At 46.3% G+C, this 18,129-nt stretch overlaps 1 protein-coding gene across 1 annotated transcript in view; it reads left to right on the top strand.

The window, feature by feature from the left end:
- The window catches only part of LOC146177912 (uncharacterized), a 101,514-nt gene extending 87,032 nt beyond the window's left edge, over positions 1-14,482 (top strand). Inside the window, exons 2-3 of the mRNA XM_084580644.1 lie at positions 861-1,163; positions 14,254-14,482. Of these exons, the coding sequence (XP_084436770.1) occupies positions 861-1,163; positions 14,254-14,433 (483 nt within the window). The 3' untranslated portion in view covers positions 14,434-14,482. The remainder of the gene's footprint in view (positions 1-860; positions 1,164-14,253) is intronic.
- The last annotated feature ends 3,647 nt before the right edge of the window (positions 14,483-18,129 follow it).

The following is an 18,129-nucleotide window of genomic DNA, read 5'->3' as shown; positions in this document are numbered from 1 at the left end:
CACACACACACACACACACACACACACACACACACACACACACACACACACACACACACACACACACACACACACACACACACACACACACACACACACACACACACACACACACACACACACACACACACACACACACACACACACACACACACACACACACACACACACACACACACACACACACACACACACACACACACACACACACACACACACACACACACACACACACACACACACACACACACACACACACACACACACACACACACACACACACACACACACACACACACACACACACACACACACACACACACACACACACACACACACACACACACACACACACACACACACACACACACACACACACACACACACACACACACACACACACACACACACACACACACACACACACACACACACACACACACACACACACACACACACACACACACACACACACACACACACACACACACACATATATATATATATATATATATATATATATATATATATACCCTTAGATTTAATGACGTTTCAACCTGATCATCGTGAGGAGGAGGAGGAGGTCCTAAAGGCTTTTTTTTTTTAAATTTCAGTAAACATCTTTCGGAGGTCCCGCAAGGTAGCTAGTCAAATGCTGACAAAATTTCCCAGTCATGTGGCTCGTCTGTAGCCTCAAGTCTGGCAATGGAACAGATTGCATCGGGGCTTCGCTACATGAAGAGACCTGTCCTAGTTGCTGCTATAGTGTCAGTGGGCGTTTTGCAATGTTATATTCCGGTGCCCTCGGGACGCTGCCAATGCGAATTTACTAACAAAGGTCGTTGATGCTGTTGGCGCAGGGGTTTCTGCTCCAGGCTTTTACCCACGGCTCCTTTCCCACCAATGGTCGCATCGTGCCCGGATACATGCGCCCCATGGACTTCATGGGGGATGCCCTGCTGAAGCACCTGCTCACTGTGCATCTGTACGGCTGCATCGAACCCCTGGTTCCCAAGGCCATGCACGAGACGCGCCAGAGGATCGAGTGCAACCGCTACCTGGGATTCGTGGCGGTGCAGCACGGAATGCACAAGCTGCTTCGACACTCTTCGCCTGCACTGAGCGAAGAGATAGTGCAGTACGTCAACAGTCTGCGTGATGGGGTGAGTTGAAAGAGACGAACGAAAACAATGATCAGCAATTACTACGCCGCGTCTCTACAGTCTCTTTATACTGCATCGCCTACCTCTCGTGTCTGGCAGAGAGAGAAAGAAAAGTTTATCTGAAAAACAATCACTGGCAGGGCCGGCCTTGCCTCATTCGGTGCCCTGTACCAATTGCAGCCAAGACGCCCCCATCCCCTTGGCCGTCAAACTCATCTTTTCTTTATATAAAAATATACCTTTTCTAAATTTTTGTTCTGAAGGATGCCTGACAGTAAAACAAAATTGTTTTGACAGTTCGTTAACCTGACCAGTGTATTTCGATGGCTCAAGCCTAAAGGGAGACTGCTGCCGATCAATATCGCCAGCCAGAAGCCCTCACCATAACTCCGCCGTAGGTTATACCTAGGTCCGAGAGGGTCACAGACCGCTAATATTAGAAGCTGCTGATACGGTCTGAAAACACGCACGCAAAGAGGCTTATCAGTTGAAAATAAGTTTAGTTGCATTTACAGAAAACTTCATATATTCTTCAAGAAAATTGCGAGCACGGACATAGCGCAAGCATTGGCAGTCTGATTTAAACCATTATTAAAAAGGGATCTTTCAGACTTTTTTTGTTTCTGTTTTGAAACTTTCACTGCACACCTGTACATTTAGCATTTGTGTCATCCTTTGCTTTTGCAAATCATCTTGCTTAGAACAGTGCTTAAGAGAAGACATATGCAGTCATGGGTTGTCATAAGGAATGTTAGTCTTTCTTCAGTTTGCAATAGGGGAGGAAGGAGATTTCAAAATAAAAAAACACTGTGCTTTAGCGTAATGCCAGACGCAGCAAACCCAACGTCTATTTCCTAAACAGCCAGGTGAAGCAGAAAGGTAGGCCTAAACATTAATACGCAGAAGACTAAATTGATGTTAAACTGCCTCAGAATATGAAACAATACTTTTATATTGGTGGTGACGCTCTGAAAGAGGTATGCGAATAAGTTCACTTTTTCAACTAGTAACCGGAGGTACGGGCCACGAAGGAAAACATTTGGAAGAATCAGATTGCGATTGAGCACATTCAGCAAGTACTATCAGGTCATGAGGGATGTACAACCATCTCTCAAATGAAAAATACATAACAGCTGCTTTTTACCGCTACTATACCTTGAGGCAGGAACACGAGGGCTAACGAAATGGGTTGGATATAAATTGTGGAAACGCAGAGACCTTTGGAAAGAAAAATCGCTGGTGTAACGTTAAGTGAGTGAAACTTACCGAAAGGGCCAGGTAACCAACGCGAGTGAAATACGTGCTAGTAGAAATGAAATTGGATGGACAGATCAAGCACTGCCAAGGCGTGATTAGCGATGGCAAATGTTTGTGGCAGACTGCATTCTGTTACGAGGCAGTTGTAACATGGGGCACAAAAAATTAGGAGGGCGGATATGATGAGGAAGTTTGCGAGGACCAAATGAATGCAGATGGCAAAGGATCAGGTTAATTTGAGGAAAATGGGAGAGGTTTCTGCCTTGCAGTGAATATACAGGCTGGATAGTGACGAGCTTATGAAACGAAGCGTAGGTACAGATACAAGTTCAGCGTTAGCAGCAATGGCTGCGTAAAGGGCTCGATTCAGTTTTCAGAACGGAAGGACATTACTCATAAGGTGGGGTTTATTTATTATGGTACCGTCAGGGCCCATAGGGTATTACATCACACACACACACACACACACACACACACACACACACACACACACACACACACACACACACACACACACACACACACACACACACACACACACACACACACACACACACACACACACACACACACACACACACACACACACACACACACACACACACACACACACACACACACACACACACACACACACACACACACACACACACACACACACACACACACACACACACACACACACACACACACACACACACACACACACACACACACACACACACACACACACACACACACACACACACACACACACACACACACACACACACACACACACACACACACACACACACACACACACACACACACACACACACACACACACACACACACACACACACACACACACACACACACACACACACACACACACACACACACACACACACACATGTATATACCCCCGCCATTACGCAAGATGTAGAGGTAATCGGGAATGTGCTGCAGTGACCACAGGATGGTGAGGTCCCAAATTAGCCTAAATCTGAAGTAGGAATGTAACAGATTAGTAACAAAGAACCACATCAGCGAATTGGCGGTGATGGGGAGGGCAGAAGATTTCAGGATCTCGCTACAGAATAGATATTCAGCTCTAACCAAGGATGGCGACATTACCCTAGAAGCAATGAACAATAATTTCAGAGATATCATTGCTGAGTGCGTAGTAGAAGTGGGGGGTAGGATAGTTAGAGAGGATACCGGTAAGCTGTCTGAGACGAAAGATTTGATTAAAAACGCTAGAGTATGAAATCTTCCAATCCAACAGGCCGAGATATCAAAGCTAATCAATAAGCGCAAGGTGGCCGATATAAGGAAGTATAATATGGAGAAAATTGAACATGCTGTAAAGAACGGGAGAAACCTTAAAGCGGTAAAGAAGAAATTGGGCATAGGCAAAAACCAGATGTATGCGATAAGGGACAAGGCGGGCAACGTCATCACGAATATGGACAAGATAGTCGCCGAGGAGTTCTATACAGATCTGTAAAGTAGCCAAAGTAGTCAGGACCGTAATGAGATTGGCGGTAGGGAAAAACTGTCAGACGTTCCACCAGTGACGAAGGACGAGGTCAAGAAAGCATTAGAAACTATGAAAAGGGGGGAATCAGCTGGAGAGGATCAGATAAGGACGGGGGGATATCGTGATAGAAAAACTGGCCACCCTGTATCCTGGTGTCACCGACTGTACCAGAACGATAGAAGGATATATATATATATATATATATATATATTATGGCGGAAGCTTCCGCCCTTTCCAGCTCTGCCCTTCTTCTTCGAGGTCTATCGCATTGTTGCGTTCAGCATCGGGGGTGCATGACATGGTTTTCGGTTATAGCAGATGTGGTTATGGCAGATATAGCGAAAAAATCTAAATATGCCGATAATGATGTGTACGCGCACAGTTGTCGAAATGACAAATACATCGAAGTCCATTTCCGTTGCATTAGCCACGCAAAAGAAACGAAAAGCACTGTAAACTTGGAATGCATTCAGTGCGACATGACGCTGTGTGGACAATCAAACCAGCAGTTGAGCTTCTCTCAGCATCTCAATGTAATGTGCGAATTATTTCTCTTTAATTTACATCAATGAAAAAAGGACTGTTTTGGGGCTGCATATTCACCGTTAGTAATTATATGTAGAAGAGGGGGTAATCTTTCCAATAATTTGTCACGGCGTTTGTTCCATGCAGCACAACCCACTCGTCAGGATTATCGAAAGTATCGCAAAGTCAAAAGTAAAGCACGCTTTACCTTTTCCTAAAAGCCGCGTTCAGACTACGTGCGCAGCGTCTCTGCATATGGCAACATTTTGTTCCGTCCGCTTCTTGTGATCAGTCCAACGTGAGAAGTCAATTTGATAAAAGAATGTCAATACGCTTTAAAACGCGAGATTACTAATAACACATCTTTTTTTCATAAGCTGGCTAACTCCGAACTCAGCTACAAAGTCTACGAAATGAGAAACATCGATAAGTGGCATATTAAAACATACAGAACAGCATACGGCTGTCAAACACTGAAAAATACGCTGCCACGTCTCCTGAATTCCCTTCATTTCAATAATGTGCCACTAGAATATACCTCATACAAAAAACTGCTTGAACACTCCATTATGAAAGTAAAAATTCTACATGGTTATTTTATTTTGCATGTGAATAATTATGTACGTGGTTTTATTTTTGTTTTTGTGACGAATACTTGTCATGTGCTTATGTAGTTTTCTGTGATTGTCGTTTTCTAAATATGATGTACTACTTTTGCTGCCAAAGTAAACGGCTGGGTGCTTGTGGCCTTGTCAAGCTGCCCAAGAGGCAGCTTTTACTGTAGGCATCCTGCCACCATGTACTTTGTGGTGGTGAAATAAAGTTATTATTATTATTATAAAAAGAATGTTATGGTACTACAACTTCCATATACACGTAAGTGGTCGATCTATTTTTTTTTGTAACAGAGACGTAACACTGAAGAAACATTAGATTGCTTGTGATGTTGTCATCCGATTCGATTTCAAATCGCAGAAAAATGTCTTCACCAAGAAATTATTACTTGCTTGTCATAGAGGAAACACTGTTTGACGGTCACAGAGGAGGTCACAGTGCGGCGTTTCACTGTAGACCTTCGGATGTTCGCATCCAGCCGCGCCAAGGACGCAGAAGCATTACAGCGGGAATTAGGTCAAAAGTCACCATATCAAAACAATTTATAAAAATAGAATTTAAAGAGTTGAAACTGACCAATTATGCTGCCGTTATTAAGTCAGCCTGCTATAAATCAGTAACCTCGCCAGCAAATGTTCATTTCAATTTTCTTTTTTTTTTACTTTATGAGTAAGCCTCATCATATTCAATGTTATTTAAAATTTCTGCCATCATTCTGGCGTGTCACTGCACAGAACTTGTGCCCTGACGTTTTATAGTTAGTGTTCTCAAGGGAAAAATGTTCTTTTTTTTTTTTTTGAGGTCGCGCTATCGACCTCAAACTCACACTTTGAGTTTGAGGTGAGGTTGAGTGAGGTCGGTGGTGGCATCAGAAAAATTGAGCTGAGGTCACCTGGTCAAACCTCAACCTCAAAGCATGAGGTTGAGGTTGAGTGAGGTCAGGAAATTTTTATTGAGGTTGAGGTGAGGTTGCACTTTTTGAGGTCAAATGCCCATCTCTGTATATATATATATATATATATATATATATATATATATATATATATATATATATATATTCAATGATATATATATATATATATATATATATATATATATATATATATATATATATATATATATATATATATATATATATATATATATATATATAATGTGTATCTTGTGAAAGAAGGCTAGATGGACACGGCAAGGTCGTGACGGCAAGGACAGCGATGCCTTGTCTAGCGTTTTGATCCGATCGCGAACTCAGGGGCGTGCCGGAGCCGGCGCCGCGGGATGATGATGATGTTATGTACAAATGAAAGAAGATCAATGCATGCACGAATGAAAGAAGATCAACGGAAGGCTCACACAATCTGCCCGGGGGGCCGGAAGCGGCCAGCCTGGCCGCTCCTAGCTAACCGATGCACCACTGCGCACAAACGGCTTCAAGCGAGAAACATGAACAATCCCAGTTCTACGGTGGCGTCGATCGGCTGGGGAACCAACGGGCGGGACTTTGTAGTTAACTGGAGATGTTTGGCTGATGACCTTGTATTGACCAAGGTAGCGGTGGTGGAATTTGTCACTAAGGCATGGGGTGCGCAGTGGTGTATAAAGCAATTAATTCGTCACCAGGACGAAAAGAGACCACGCGATGCGTAGAATCGTAGCGACTCTTGCGGTCTTCCTGGCACGCTGCTGTGTTGAGGCGGGCAAGATGACGGCGTCTGGCCACACGAGATAAGAACTGGGTAGGTACCGATGTGGAGTAGTCGGGCGTAGAGAAGAAGGAAGTGTCGATAATTGTAGCAGGAGGACGGCCATAAACGAGGAAAAATGGAGAGTAACCGGTAGTCCGCTGGGCTGCTGTATTATAGGCGAATGTTACGAATGGTAGAATAGTGTCCCAATTTCGATAATCCGGTGTGATGTACATGGAGATCATATCCAATAGGGTACGATGAAATCGCTCAGTCAGACCGTTAGTCTGGGGATGGTAGCTTGAGGATGCCTTGTGAAAATGGATGACGCGTGAAGAACTTCGGCAACGACTGCCGATAAGAAGGCCGTCCCGCGGTCACATAGGAGCACCCGAGGAGCGCCATGATGCAACACAATTGGTCGCAAGAAGGAATTTGCTACTTCTTGAGCGGAACCAGTTGGCAGAGGGGCTGTCTCAGCGTAGCGTGTAAGGTGGTTGACAGCTGTTATAATCCAATGTTTACCCCCATCGGAGAGAGGTAGGGGACCATATAAGTCGATGCCGACTACGTCGAATGGCGTGGCGGGACAGGGAAAAGGTTGTAGAAGGCTAGCGGGTGAAGAAATCGGTCGTTTGCGACGTTGGCACAGAGAGCAGGATGCGACGTATTTGGCAACGCTGTAAGATAGGCCAGGCCGAAAGAATCGTTTTTTTTTCACGCTGTCGTAGGTCTTTTTCCACACCAATTGGTGACCTGCAGTAGCGTCATCGTGGAGAGCCGCCTGTATACGTGGGCGAAGCACGCGCGGAACGACTGGGATCCAGCGAGTTCAATCAGGGCAATAGACGTAGCGGAGTAGGATGCCATCTTCGAGCTAGAAATTGCGAAGCTGTCGGCGAAGCCGAGCATTGGATGGTTCCGAAGCGCCCATAAGGCGGTCGATGATGGGACGGCAGTAGGCATCGGCTAATTGCTGTGAGCGGAGAGCGTGTTTGTTCTCAAAGTCGTCAAAAGAAACTGTTGTGATATACGTCGGGGAAAGAGATAGTCGGATGTGGTCATAGGTGGAAATGAATTGGGAAGAAAAACAGCAAGCCGATTCCGAAAGTGGACAGCGAGAAAAAGCGTCGGCGTCTTGGTGTTGGTGACCCGATTTATAAGTGACGGTATTCTTGCAAGCGTATAATCCAACGGCCAAGACGGCCTGTCAAATTTTTGAGTGAAGACAACCAGCAAAGAGCATGGTGAACTGTGAACTGCCGACCGTATAGGTAAGGGCGAAATTTTTGGACAGCCCAGATGCCGGCAAGGCACACCTGCTCGGTAATGGTGTAGTTTTTCTCAGCTGGTAATCACTTTCTCACGCGAAGTTGCATCGCGATTCAGAAGTATAGCGCCAAGACCGTCACCACTGGCAGCAGTGTGCAGGATGGTTGGAGCGCTGTCACTGAAGTGGCCAAAACAGGATCTGATGTGAGGGCATGCTTTAGGCTGTTAAAAGCAGTTCCGCACTGTTCAGTCCACATGAAAGGGCTGCGTTCATGAAGTGGAGCAACAATAGTTGCGAAGTGCCTTATAAGACGCTGCAGGCCGAGAAAACGGCGCAATTCTGTAGTCCGTTGTGGACGAGCAAAGTTGAAGACTGCGATGGTTTTTTCAGGGTCTGGACAAATGCCGTCATGGCTGACTAGCTGTCCCAATATATTTATTTTCTTCTGTGCAAAGTGGCACTTCTTGGTGTTGAGCTGAAGGCCCGATGAAGCGAGATACGTGAGGACTTCGTTCAGGCGCGTGAGATGGTCAATAAAAGTTGAAGAAAAGATAACAATCTCGTTCAAATAACATAAACAGGTTCTCTATTTTAGACCACGAAGCACAGTATCGATCATTCATTCAAATGTCGCTGGTGCATTACAAAGTCTGAAAGGCATAACAATAAATTCGTAAAAGCCATCAGGAGTTGCGAAAGCTGTTTTTTTCTTTATCGTCCTCGTGCTTTATCGTCGTTCAGAAACTTCAGATGAAAAATGACTGTCTGTCATATGGATAACACGGTCGCCACAAGAAATTAACGCCGAAGTAGCTAACAAAAAATCTCATCCGAAAATCATCAGATGCGTGCAAGGTAAGAGCACAGCAAACTGCACATGATGGCGGACGCCGTCAATAACAACTCGCAGAGTGCTTCGCTAAAGCACGCAAAGGGACGTCATTTGCTCCACGGAGTTCAGGCCCATCAAATAGTGTCGTCACTTTTTGCAGACAGCGTGAATGACAGAAATTGCAGCCCCTGTATCAATCAATGCTTCGACCGGTAATCCTTCAGCGAAAACAGAAATCACATTATACGGGCGATCAGGAGGACTTTTAGTAAGTTCGCAGAGTACAGTTTGACCTCCGGAAACTGCAACGCTTAGTTTCCCGGATGGCAGACAGGGAGAGTTGTTGCGGGTCGGAGAGGGGAAACTGAGCGGCGGTATGGGGATGGGAACCGGCGTCGAGATACATGGGTCCCACGAGTCTCAGACGAGGAGGTGGGGAGGATCGTTGGGGTGGGCTTGGAATAAATTTGCGTTGATATGACATTGAATGCAGTAACTTTCGAAGGTGTCGTAACCACGGCACCCGTTCTGAAGGCGGCGAGGATCAAAGCGGGATATATATGTCCTCTAATGCCACATTAATAGCAAACTGGTCGGGAGGGGTGCCAAGGTACGTAGTAGGGTGGTGCAGGTTGAGCCGTCGCTATTGCACTGACGTGATTGTAGGGTGGTGGCGGTCGGGGCGGGGGAATCAAAGGAGGGAGGGATGCTGCGACGTGCGCGTACGTCGGTGCTGGGCGGGGTGCAGGAAGGTCAGATGCCGTAGGTTGAGTGATTGTTGCCAGCTCTTCTTTAATGATGCTGCGGAGACCGGCGTCATTACACAGACAGGCTTGAGGGCTTGGAGCTCCTCGCGGATGATCGCTCGAATCGGTGCCCGCTGATCGAGGTCAGCATAGGTCGGTCCAGTAGCGATGCCGGGCTGCAATCGGGATGACTGCAGCTGGTCGATGCGTTGGCAGGTCGTAATAATGGAATCAACAGTTGAAGGATTCTGGGCAACTAGGGTGTTATAAGCCATAGAATTGATTCCTTTCAAGACGTGGTGTACTCGTTAAGATTCCGGCATGGTCGGACTAATACGCCGGCAAAGTGCAAGTATCATCATCATCATCATCAGCCTGATTATACCCACTGCAGGGCGAAGGCCTCTCCCATATTTCTCCACTTAACCCGGTTCTGTGCTAGCTGCATCCACTTGACCCCTGCGAACTTCTTAATCTCATCCGCCCACCTAACTTTCTGCCGCCCCCTGCTACGCTTTCCTTCCCTTGGAATCCAGTTTGTTACCCTCAGCGACCATCGGTTATCCTCTCTTCGCACTACATGTCCTGCCCATGTCCATTTCTTCTTCTTAATTTCTACTAGAATGTCGGTAACTTGAGTTATTTCTCTGACCCACTCTGCACGCTTTCTATCTCTTAATGTTACCCCTACCATTTTTCGTTCCATAGCCCTCTGGGTTGTCCTCAACTTAAGTAGAACTCTCTTGGTTAGCCTCCACGTTTCAGCCCCATAGGTGAGTACAGGCAAGATGCAACTGTTGTATACTTTCCTCTTGAGCGATACCGGTAAGCTGCTCGTCATAATCTGCGAGTGCTTGCCAAATGCGCTCCATCCCAATCGTATTCTTCTTGTTATTTCCTTTTCGTGGTCCGGGTCTGCGGTTACTATCTGTCCTAAGTAGACATATTCGCCTACTACTTCCAGTATTTCGCTACCTAATGTAAACTGCAGTTCCTTCCCGAGGCTGTTGAACATTACCTTAGTCTTCTGCATATTGATTTTCAAGCCTACCTTTCTACTTTTCCTGTCTAGGTCATCAATCATTATTTGCAGTTCATCCCCCGAGTTGCTTAGCAAGGCAATGTCATCAGCAAATCGCAGATTACTGAGGTATTCTCCATCCACCCTTATCCCTAACTGCTCCCATTCCAAGTCTCTGAATACTTCCTCTAAACAAGCTGTGAATAGTACTGGGGAGATTGTGTCTCCTTGCCTAACACCTCTCTTTATGGGAATTTTGTTACTTTCTTTATGCAGAACTATGGTTGCTGTGCAGCCGCTATATATATCTTCCAGCACTTTCACGTATGGCTCGTCTACCCCCTGATTTCGCAATGCCTGCATCATCGCCGAGGTTTCAACTGAGTCAAATGCTTTTTCGTAATCAATGAATGCTATGTATAAGGGCTGGTTATATTCCTAGCATTTTTCTATCACCTGATTGATGGTATGGATATGATCGATAGTAGAGTACCGTTTCCGAAACCCTGCTTGATCCTTTGCTTGATTGCAGTCTAAGGTTGTCCTGATTCTATTAGCGATTACCTTAGTAAATACCTTATACGTAACAGACAGTAAGCTGATTGGTCTGTAATTTTTAAGGTCCTTAGAGTCCCCTTTCTAGTGAATGAGGATAATGTTTGCATTCTTCCATGGTTCCGGTACCGTCGATGACACCAGGCACTGCGTATACAGGGTGGCCTGGTTTTCTAGCACGATATCCCCCCCGTCCTTCAGCAAATCTGTAGTTATCTGATCCTCTCCAGCTGATTTCCCCCTTTTCATAGTTTCTAGGGCTTTCTTGACCTCGTCCTTCGTCAGTTGTCACCGCCAATCTCATTACGGTCCTGACTACTTTGGCTACTGTAGAGATCTGTATAGAACTCCTCGGCTACTTTGACTATCTGGGCATCTAGGGCCCAGATATGGGCCTCTATGTATGGCCTCTAAGTATGGCCTCTATGTAAGACGTATATAACTCATCAATACCTTGAAGGCGGGAAGCGAGCTTGGTCTTCGCGATCTCAGTCCGAACTGCCGGGTCGCTGAAGTATTGGTGGAACTGCTATCTGAATGTGGTCCACCTAGTGGTGCGGAGTTCGCGATTGACAAACCAGTTTCTGGCGACCTCAATGAGGCAGAAAGAAACATTGAGAAATTTTAGAGCATCGTCCCACCGGTTGTAGACACTGCAGCGTTCATAGGTGTCGAGCCAGTCATCGACGTCTTCATCGCGACGACCAGCGAACAGCGGTGGGTCGCGCTGTCGTGTGGGCACAGTCGGAGGGGGTGGTGCAGCCGAGGTAGAGGGTCCGGCCGGTTCGTGGATACTCTCGGTAGACATAGCGATGGTGGCAGTTGCGAAACGGTGACCGGAACGTAGCTGGAGCTACGTTCCGGTTGCGAGAGGCAGGGCCCAAGGCAGCAAAGGGATCAAATTTCACCTCTACCACTTGTGAAAGAAGGCTAGGTCGAGACGGCAAGGTCGAGACGGCAAGGTCGAGACGGCAAGGACAGCGATGGCTTGTCTAGCGTTTTAATCCGATCACGAATCCAGGCGCGTGCCGTAGCCGGCGCCGCGGGACGATAATGATGGTATGTACAAATGAAAGAAGATCATGACATGTTACAAATGGAAGAAGATCCGCGGAAGGCTCACAGTATGGATATTTATATATATATATATAGACATGGATTGCTTGTTACTAATGGGCCAGAGTTAAATTCAAACAGGATGTCACACAACTTTCCCGATTATCTATTTTATTCCAACAGTGTCGGACGGTGGACCGTCCTTCTTCAATGTAGAATTGAGAAGAATTCTCAATTCTACCTTGAAGAAGGGCGGTCCACCGTCCGAAACTGTTGGAATAAAATAGATAATCGGCAAAGTTGTGTGACATCCTGTTTATATATATATATATATATATATATATATATATATATATATATATATATATATATATATATATATATATATATATATATATATATATAGGTAGAATTGAGAATTCTCAATTCTACCTTGAAGAAGGACGGTCCACCGTCCGAAACTGTTGGAATAAAATAGATAATCGGGAAAGTTGTGTGATATCCTGTTTGAATTTAACTCTGGCCCATTAGTAACATGCAAACCATGTGAGTCTTCCGTGGATCTTCTTCCATTTGTACATTTGTGATTAATGCCAAGAACGATGGCGTGTCTTCAATGCAGGGCGGAAGCGTTCTACTCAATGCCGCTCTTCGCAAAGAACAAGTTAGAAAACAGACTCGTTTCCCAATTAAGGGGTAGCAACCTTATGAGCATGGTCGAAGACGTGATGAAACATAAGAAGAAATTGAAGAAACAATTCCCGTTTTAGTGTCTGGTTATCATAGGGAAGACTGTGAAAACGGCTGAGGTGTGAAATATTTTACGAACTGCAATATTACTGTTAGAAAGTGCATTTTGGTGTCTGATATAACTGTTAGAAAGTGCATTTTCGTGTTTGATATAAAAGTAAATTCAGATAATACTGAGCCCGATAAACGTTTGTGTGTATGAAGCCATATATCATGGTTTGCATTCTTAGTGACATATTCCGTGTGAGTGCGCTAGCATATTTGTTATTGATGAAAACACCAATATGTCGATAAGACGAGACATTCTCTAGTGAAACTGCTTTAATCTTGTTGTGGCTGTTGGGTAGAGCAGCCGCATTACATGCGGTAGGTACCATGTTCGCTCTCTGATGCATCGGTTTTAAATATTTAAAAGGCTTCCCCCGGCCTGATGCTCGGTTCTTCCGAGATGAAATGCTCTGGAAAAGGGTCATCGACCAAAAACTTTGTACAGGCGGGTTTTTGTGGCCTCTTTAAAGCTCACACACCGGTGAGAGCCGAGTGCCGGGCCGGGAGAAGCTTGTATCCATTTGTACCGGCCGATCTGCGTCGCTGGGTTTCGACCCAAACACTTCCCGAAGCTAAAACGGGCGCCCAAACCACTAGGTCCTAACTGAATTACAAGTTGTTGTAGTATATTGCTTCCCATGTAAATGATTTATCGAAAGGCCCCCTCGTGAGCAGGAGCAGCAGCACGTTGGCCAACGTGGGCAGTCGATGTTGTACCCATATGTTAACTACCTTGGAATTTCAGCACAAATTATAAACACCCTCTGTAAATTTGAAGCAAATCTTTTTCTATTTGTACAAGATGTTTGGAAAAAAAGGTCTGCTCAGAACTGTTTGCTTGTTTTTCTTTATCAGCACTGTACGGAGCTGCGATCGCAGGTTCGTGAAGGCCGTACTTTTGGGCTTGAAAGACCCGGGATGGGGTTGGCGTTATAGGCCTATTAGCTGCAAACCGATCACGTGGGAACGTAGGAATCGAATTTTCAAAAGCCGTCACGGTCGCCTTATGCCAGCAGTGAAACTAGAACGCTTGCAACAAATTATGGAACATAATTTGTTTCGACTTTCAACGAGAAGTGTGAGTGCGTCACGCTGACCAATGATACAAGTTAGAAAGAAGGATACTTTTATGCCTAGCAATGACCGGGGAACTTGAGCGTTAAACTTGTCTTCTCTTTTTTCCCGTTGCGGCCGCACCGAAGGAGTACCCAGGATTCCGAGCGCAGGCCCCTCCGAAGCCGCTCGCCGATTTGTTCGAGTCGCTGGCCTGCGCAATATACCTGGACTCAAATCAGAACCTGGCGGCTGTGTACCGGTCTCTCGTGCCGCTGATGCGACGGCAGATTGACACCGAACTGGAGCGCATCGCCATCGAAGAGTAGACGTCCACAAACACTCGCAGCAATGCTTCGAACGAATTAAAATAAAAGTCTGGGGCAATCGGTGATGCCAGCACCAAGCGAGGCTACTCGGCACTCAAGAAACCGTTCAGCAAGACCGGTTTCTTAATCGCCGATCAGCTTCACCTGTTTTCAATAAGTCACATTCCTTCCGTAAGAGACAGTGCTCACAACCTTGTGTGCGGCAATTTGTATTGTCGTTATGTGTCACCTTTGTCACATATCGGTTACGCGAGTCGAAAAACCAGAAAGGTCTACATCCGAACAAACAAAGTTCTCGACAACGCAACAAATATATATGGGAGACAATTTAGCTTCATGAATTATTCTTTAAAAGTGTGCTGTTATCTCTGCCTGTTTATTCACCCCACATTGAGAAAACCGAGGGCACAGCCAGCATGCAGTGCGCGCCTGCGCTTCTGTTCCGAAGGAAGAGAGAAGACAAGTTGTAAGCACAGATGGTTAATGCACAGATCTCGTTACAAACCATACCTCTGCCGTAGCACCCGAAAGCGGGGCAAAGGCACGCGTTCGCGACCGAGCTCAGGGCGCTCGAGGGCCAACCAAAGGATTCTTTAAATCGTTCCCGAGGGAGGGATGAGCGCCCGTGTCTGTGTTTCGTCCCGTTCCTTGCGCTGTTTTATTTCAGCATGAGGGATAGGCGAAACACATCTCGACAACACAGGTCGCACGTTGATGGCTTAACGCGCGTCGCGATCCCCACTGGCCAGCAGTGACGGAGAACCCTGCCAAACAGGCCCTTCCGACTCGAGCGTCGGCGACGCAGAAGCTAGTGCTCGAGTCGCAGAAGCTAGCGCTCGAACCCCTTTCGGCCTGGACGCGAGCAAGCGCACGAAGAGCATGCGTTCACCACCAGTGGCATACTGGCCAAAGCCGGGGAGCCGTGAGGAAAAATAGGTTTAAGATCTTAGCGGCCACTCGCATTGCAAGAATGCATAAGCGTTCATCATCATCATCATCACCATCGGCCTGACTATACTCACTTCAGAGCGAAGGCCTCTCCCATATTTATCTAACCCGGTTCTGTGCTAGCTCCATCGACTTAACTCCTGCGAACTTCTTAACCTAATCGGCCCACCTAACTTTCTGCCGCCACCTGCTACGCATTCCTTCCCTTGGAATCCAATTTCTTATCCTAAGCGACCATGGGTAACCTCTCTTCGGACTACATATCTTGTTCATGCCCATTTCTTCTTGATTTCCACTACAATGTTATTACCTCGAGTTATTAATGTGACCTACTCTGCACGCTTCCTATCTCTAAACGTCACCCCTACCATATTTCGTTCCATATTACTCTACGTTGTTCTCAACTTAAGTAGAACCCTTTTCGTTACCATCCACGTTTCCGCCCCACAAATAAAGTACAAGTAAGATGCAACTGTTGTATACTTTCCCCTTGAGCGATGCCGGTAAGCTGCTAGAGATAACCTGCGAGTACTTGCTAAATGCGCTCCATCCCAATCTTATTCTTCTTGTTATTTCCCTTTCATTGTCTGGATCTGCGGTTACTACTTGCCCTATGTAGACATATTCGCCTACTACTTCCAGTGCTTCGTTACATAAAGTAAACTGCTGTCCTTTCCTGAAGCTTGTGGGGCTCCGCAGCCCCTTGAAGTGTTTTAAACCACGCGCGCGGTTTCCTATTTGTATTGTGTTTGCGTGGGCAGCGCGAGCGTGCATGAGCGAACAGCTAATCTTAGGGGCGTGATATTAGCAGTGAAGAAACGATGGTAGATAAGCGCGTTGGAAGCAAGGCGCGAGGCCTTTCGCCCAGCCGGGGAGGCCAGGGCGGGGCTACCTGCGAGTGTCACGGGACAACGAAGTGTGCATGGACGACGGAAAGAAGATCGGCGACACGAAGATGGAAGCAAGGTAGATATACCATGGTAGCGAAGGCTCCATAGACGCCCATTGGTCCAAAAAATGGCGGCTCATGGGCCCCGCCATATTGCGGGGCAACTACGTATTAGTGACGTAGTTGCCCCCCAATATGGTCTTTTTATAGAACCCGCATTTTCAAGCCGGTATCTCATGAAGGTTGCCTTTCAGTGCGCAACAACTTTGCCAGTCAAATGTGCTCGAGTTCCTGCTAGTTATGGCCTTGTTAATGTGCAATTCGGAACCCAATGAAAGTGACTGGCAAAGAAGGCAGCATAGAAAGGCAGCAACACTTTCAGACGCTGGCTTACCTTCGCTGGCTAAGCATGCAATCATGCAAGATTCGTACAGACTTTTGAGTACAAGGTATGGTGCACAAAGCACAGGCTCAAGTGCACAGTTTGCAATATAGTGTACGGCAAGTATGGTTTTTATATTCATGGTTTATTACAGCAACCAAACAAATACAGTGATAAAGCACACCAACAAAAAATACGCGTCACAGGCAGCTCAAGCAGTAGTTTCTTTAAGCTGGCTATTCATCTGAATGGTCACAGTGCGGATAGAAAAAAGCCCTGCAGTTGCACGAACGTTGCCAGGTAGGAAATTGAAAAGCATAGAAGACGGTGCTAAGACAGCTTCAATTGAGGCAAACATGACATGACATAAGTAGGCGCATCAACACGGGTCGCAGCCTTTTTGACGCCAGATACGCACAGTTCGAAGTGCTTGGAACAAACCCGCAAGTCTCGCAGCTGCCATGGTGTCTTCTCCAGGCTGACGTTATGGCAGAACTGCACCCACGCTCGGCACCTGGACGTGATGCAACGTGCACGTTATTCACAATTGCGCCGTAAGGAATATTGCATACTCCAAACGCTAGTGCGTCATTATTCCTGTCAATGCTAACTGCAGTACAATATACTTCCATTATATCTGAACTATGGTAGTAAATGCTCGCCCCAAGCTCTCAGCGCCCAAGAGAGCGGTTACGTACGCTCGTCCTCATGCCATGCGGGTAGCTATACTTTTCTATGGTTAAGATTGACGAGAATGAAGTGCGTTTAAAGTTACCCTAACGGATGTTTGGTTTGGGCTAGTTGGTAGCAGTTTCTTGAAGACATAGCGCAAAAATGACGGGGACAACACAGATGTAGACAGGACCCTAATGGTCCTGCATATGCAGAATAGCAATAAGACAGGCAGTAACTCCTGCTGAGTGAATTCAGTTAAAGCACCCTCAAGGCCGCGCATATACATGTGGCTGAATTTTGATACTACCAGTTGCGAGGGTCAAATTGGCTTCGCGGCGTTGGAAAACTAAACAGTGTTGTGCTCAGACTTGTCAGGCAGCACAATTGGTTTTAAATTGGCCTTCCGGTCAGTGGCATGCGCGTGGTTGCTCCTGAGAGCCAGGTATCAAGTTAACGCTGGTGATAGCCGGCTGCATGAAACTCACCATAAATCAGACAAATGGTGGGCCTCTTTCGCACAGCTCAGCACTTAAAGTGTGTGCCCTGTAGTGTAGTACATAAATATCCCCGAAAAAATGAAGCCACGTGCGCACGAACTGGTTACAGAAACAGCCAAACGAAAGCATTCGGAGCATACCTAGAGCAGACGCCTTGTAGCAGACGACACTGACAAGAGCTCACCTGTGAAAGTCCAGCGGGAAGCGGTGCAGCTTGACACCCGACGGTACTGTCCATGCTGTCGCAATGTGCCACGGCGCATCGTTTCTTCACACGCCGCAAGCTCATCTTGAAATAAAGCGCT

Source organism: Amblyomma maculatum, chromosome 10 (assembly GCF_055883805.1).
Source record: "Amblyomma maculatum isolate TAMU_Amacu chromosome 10, ASM5588380v1, whole genome shotgun sequence".
NCBI lineage: Eukaryota > Metazoa > Arthropoda > Arachnida > Ixodida > Ixodidae > Amblyomma > Amblyomma maculatum.
The sequence above is the reverse complement of the archived record's forward strand: the minus strand, read 5'-3'. Positions and strand labels throughout refer to the sequence as shown.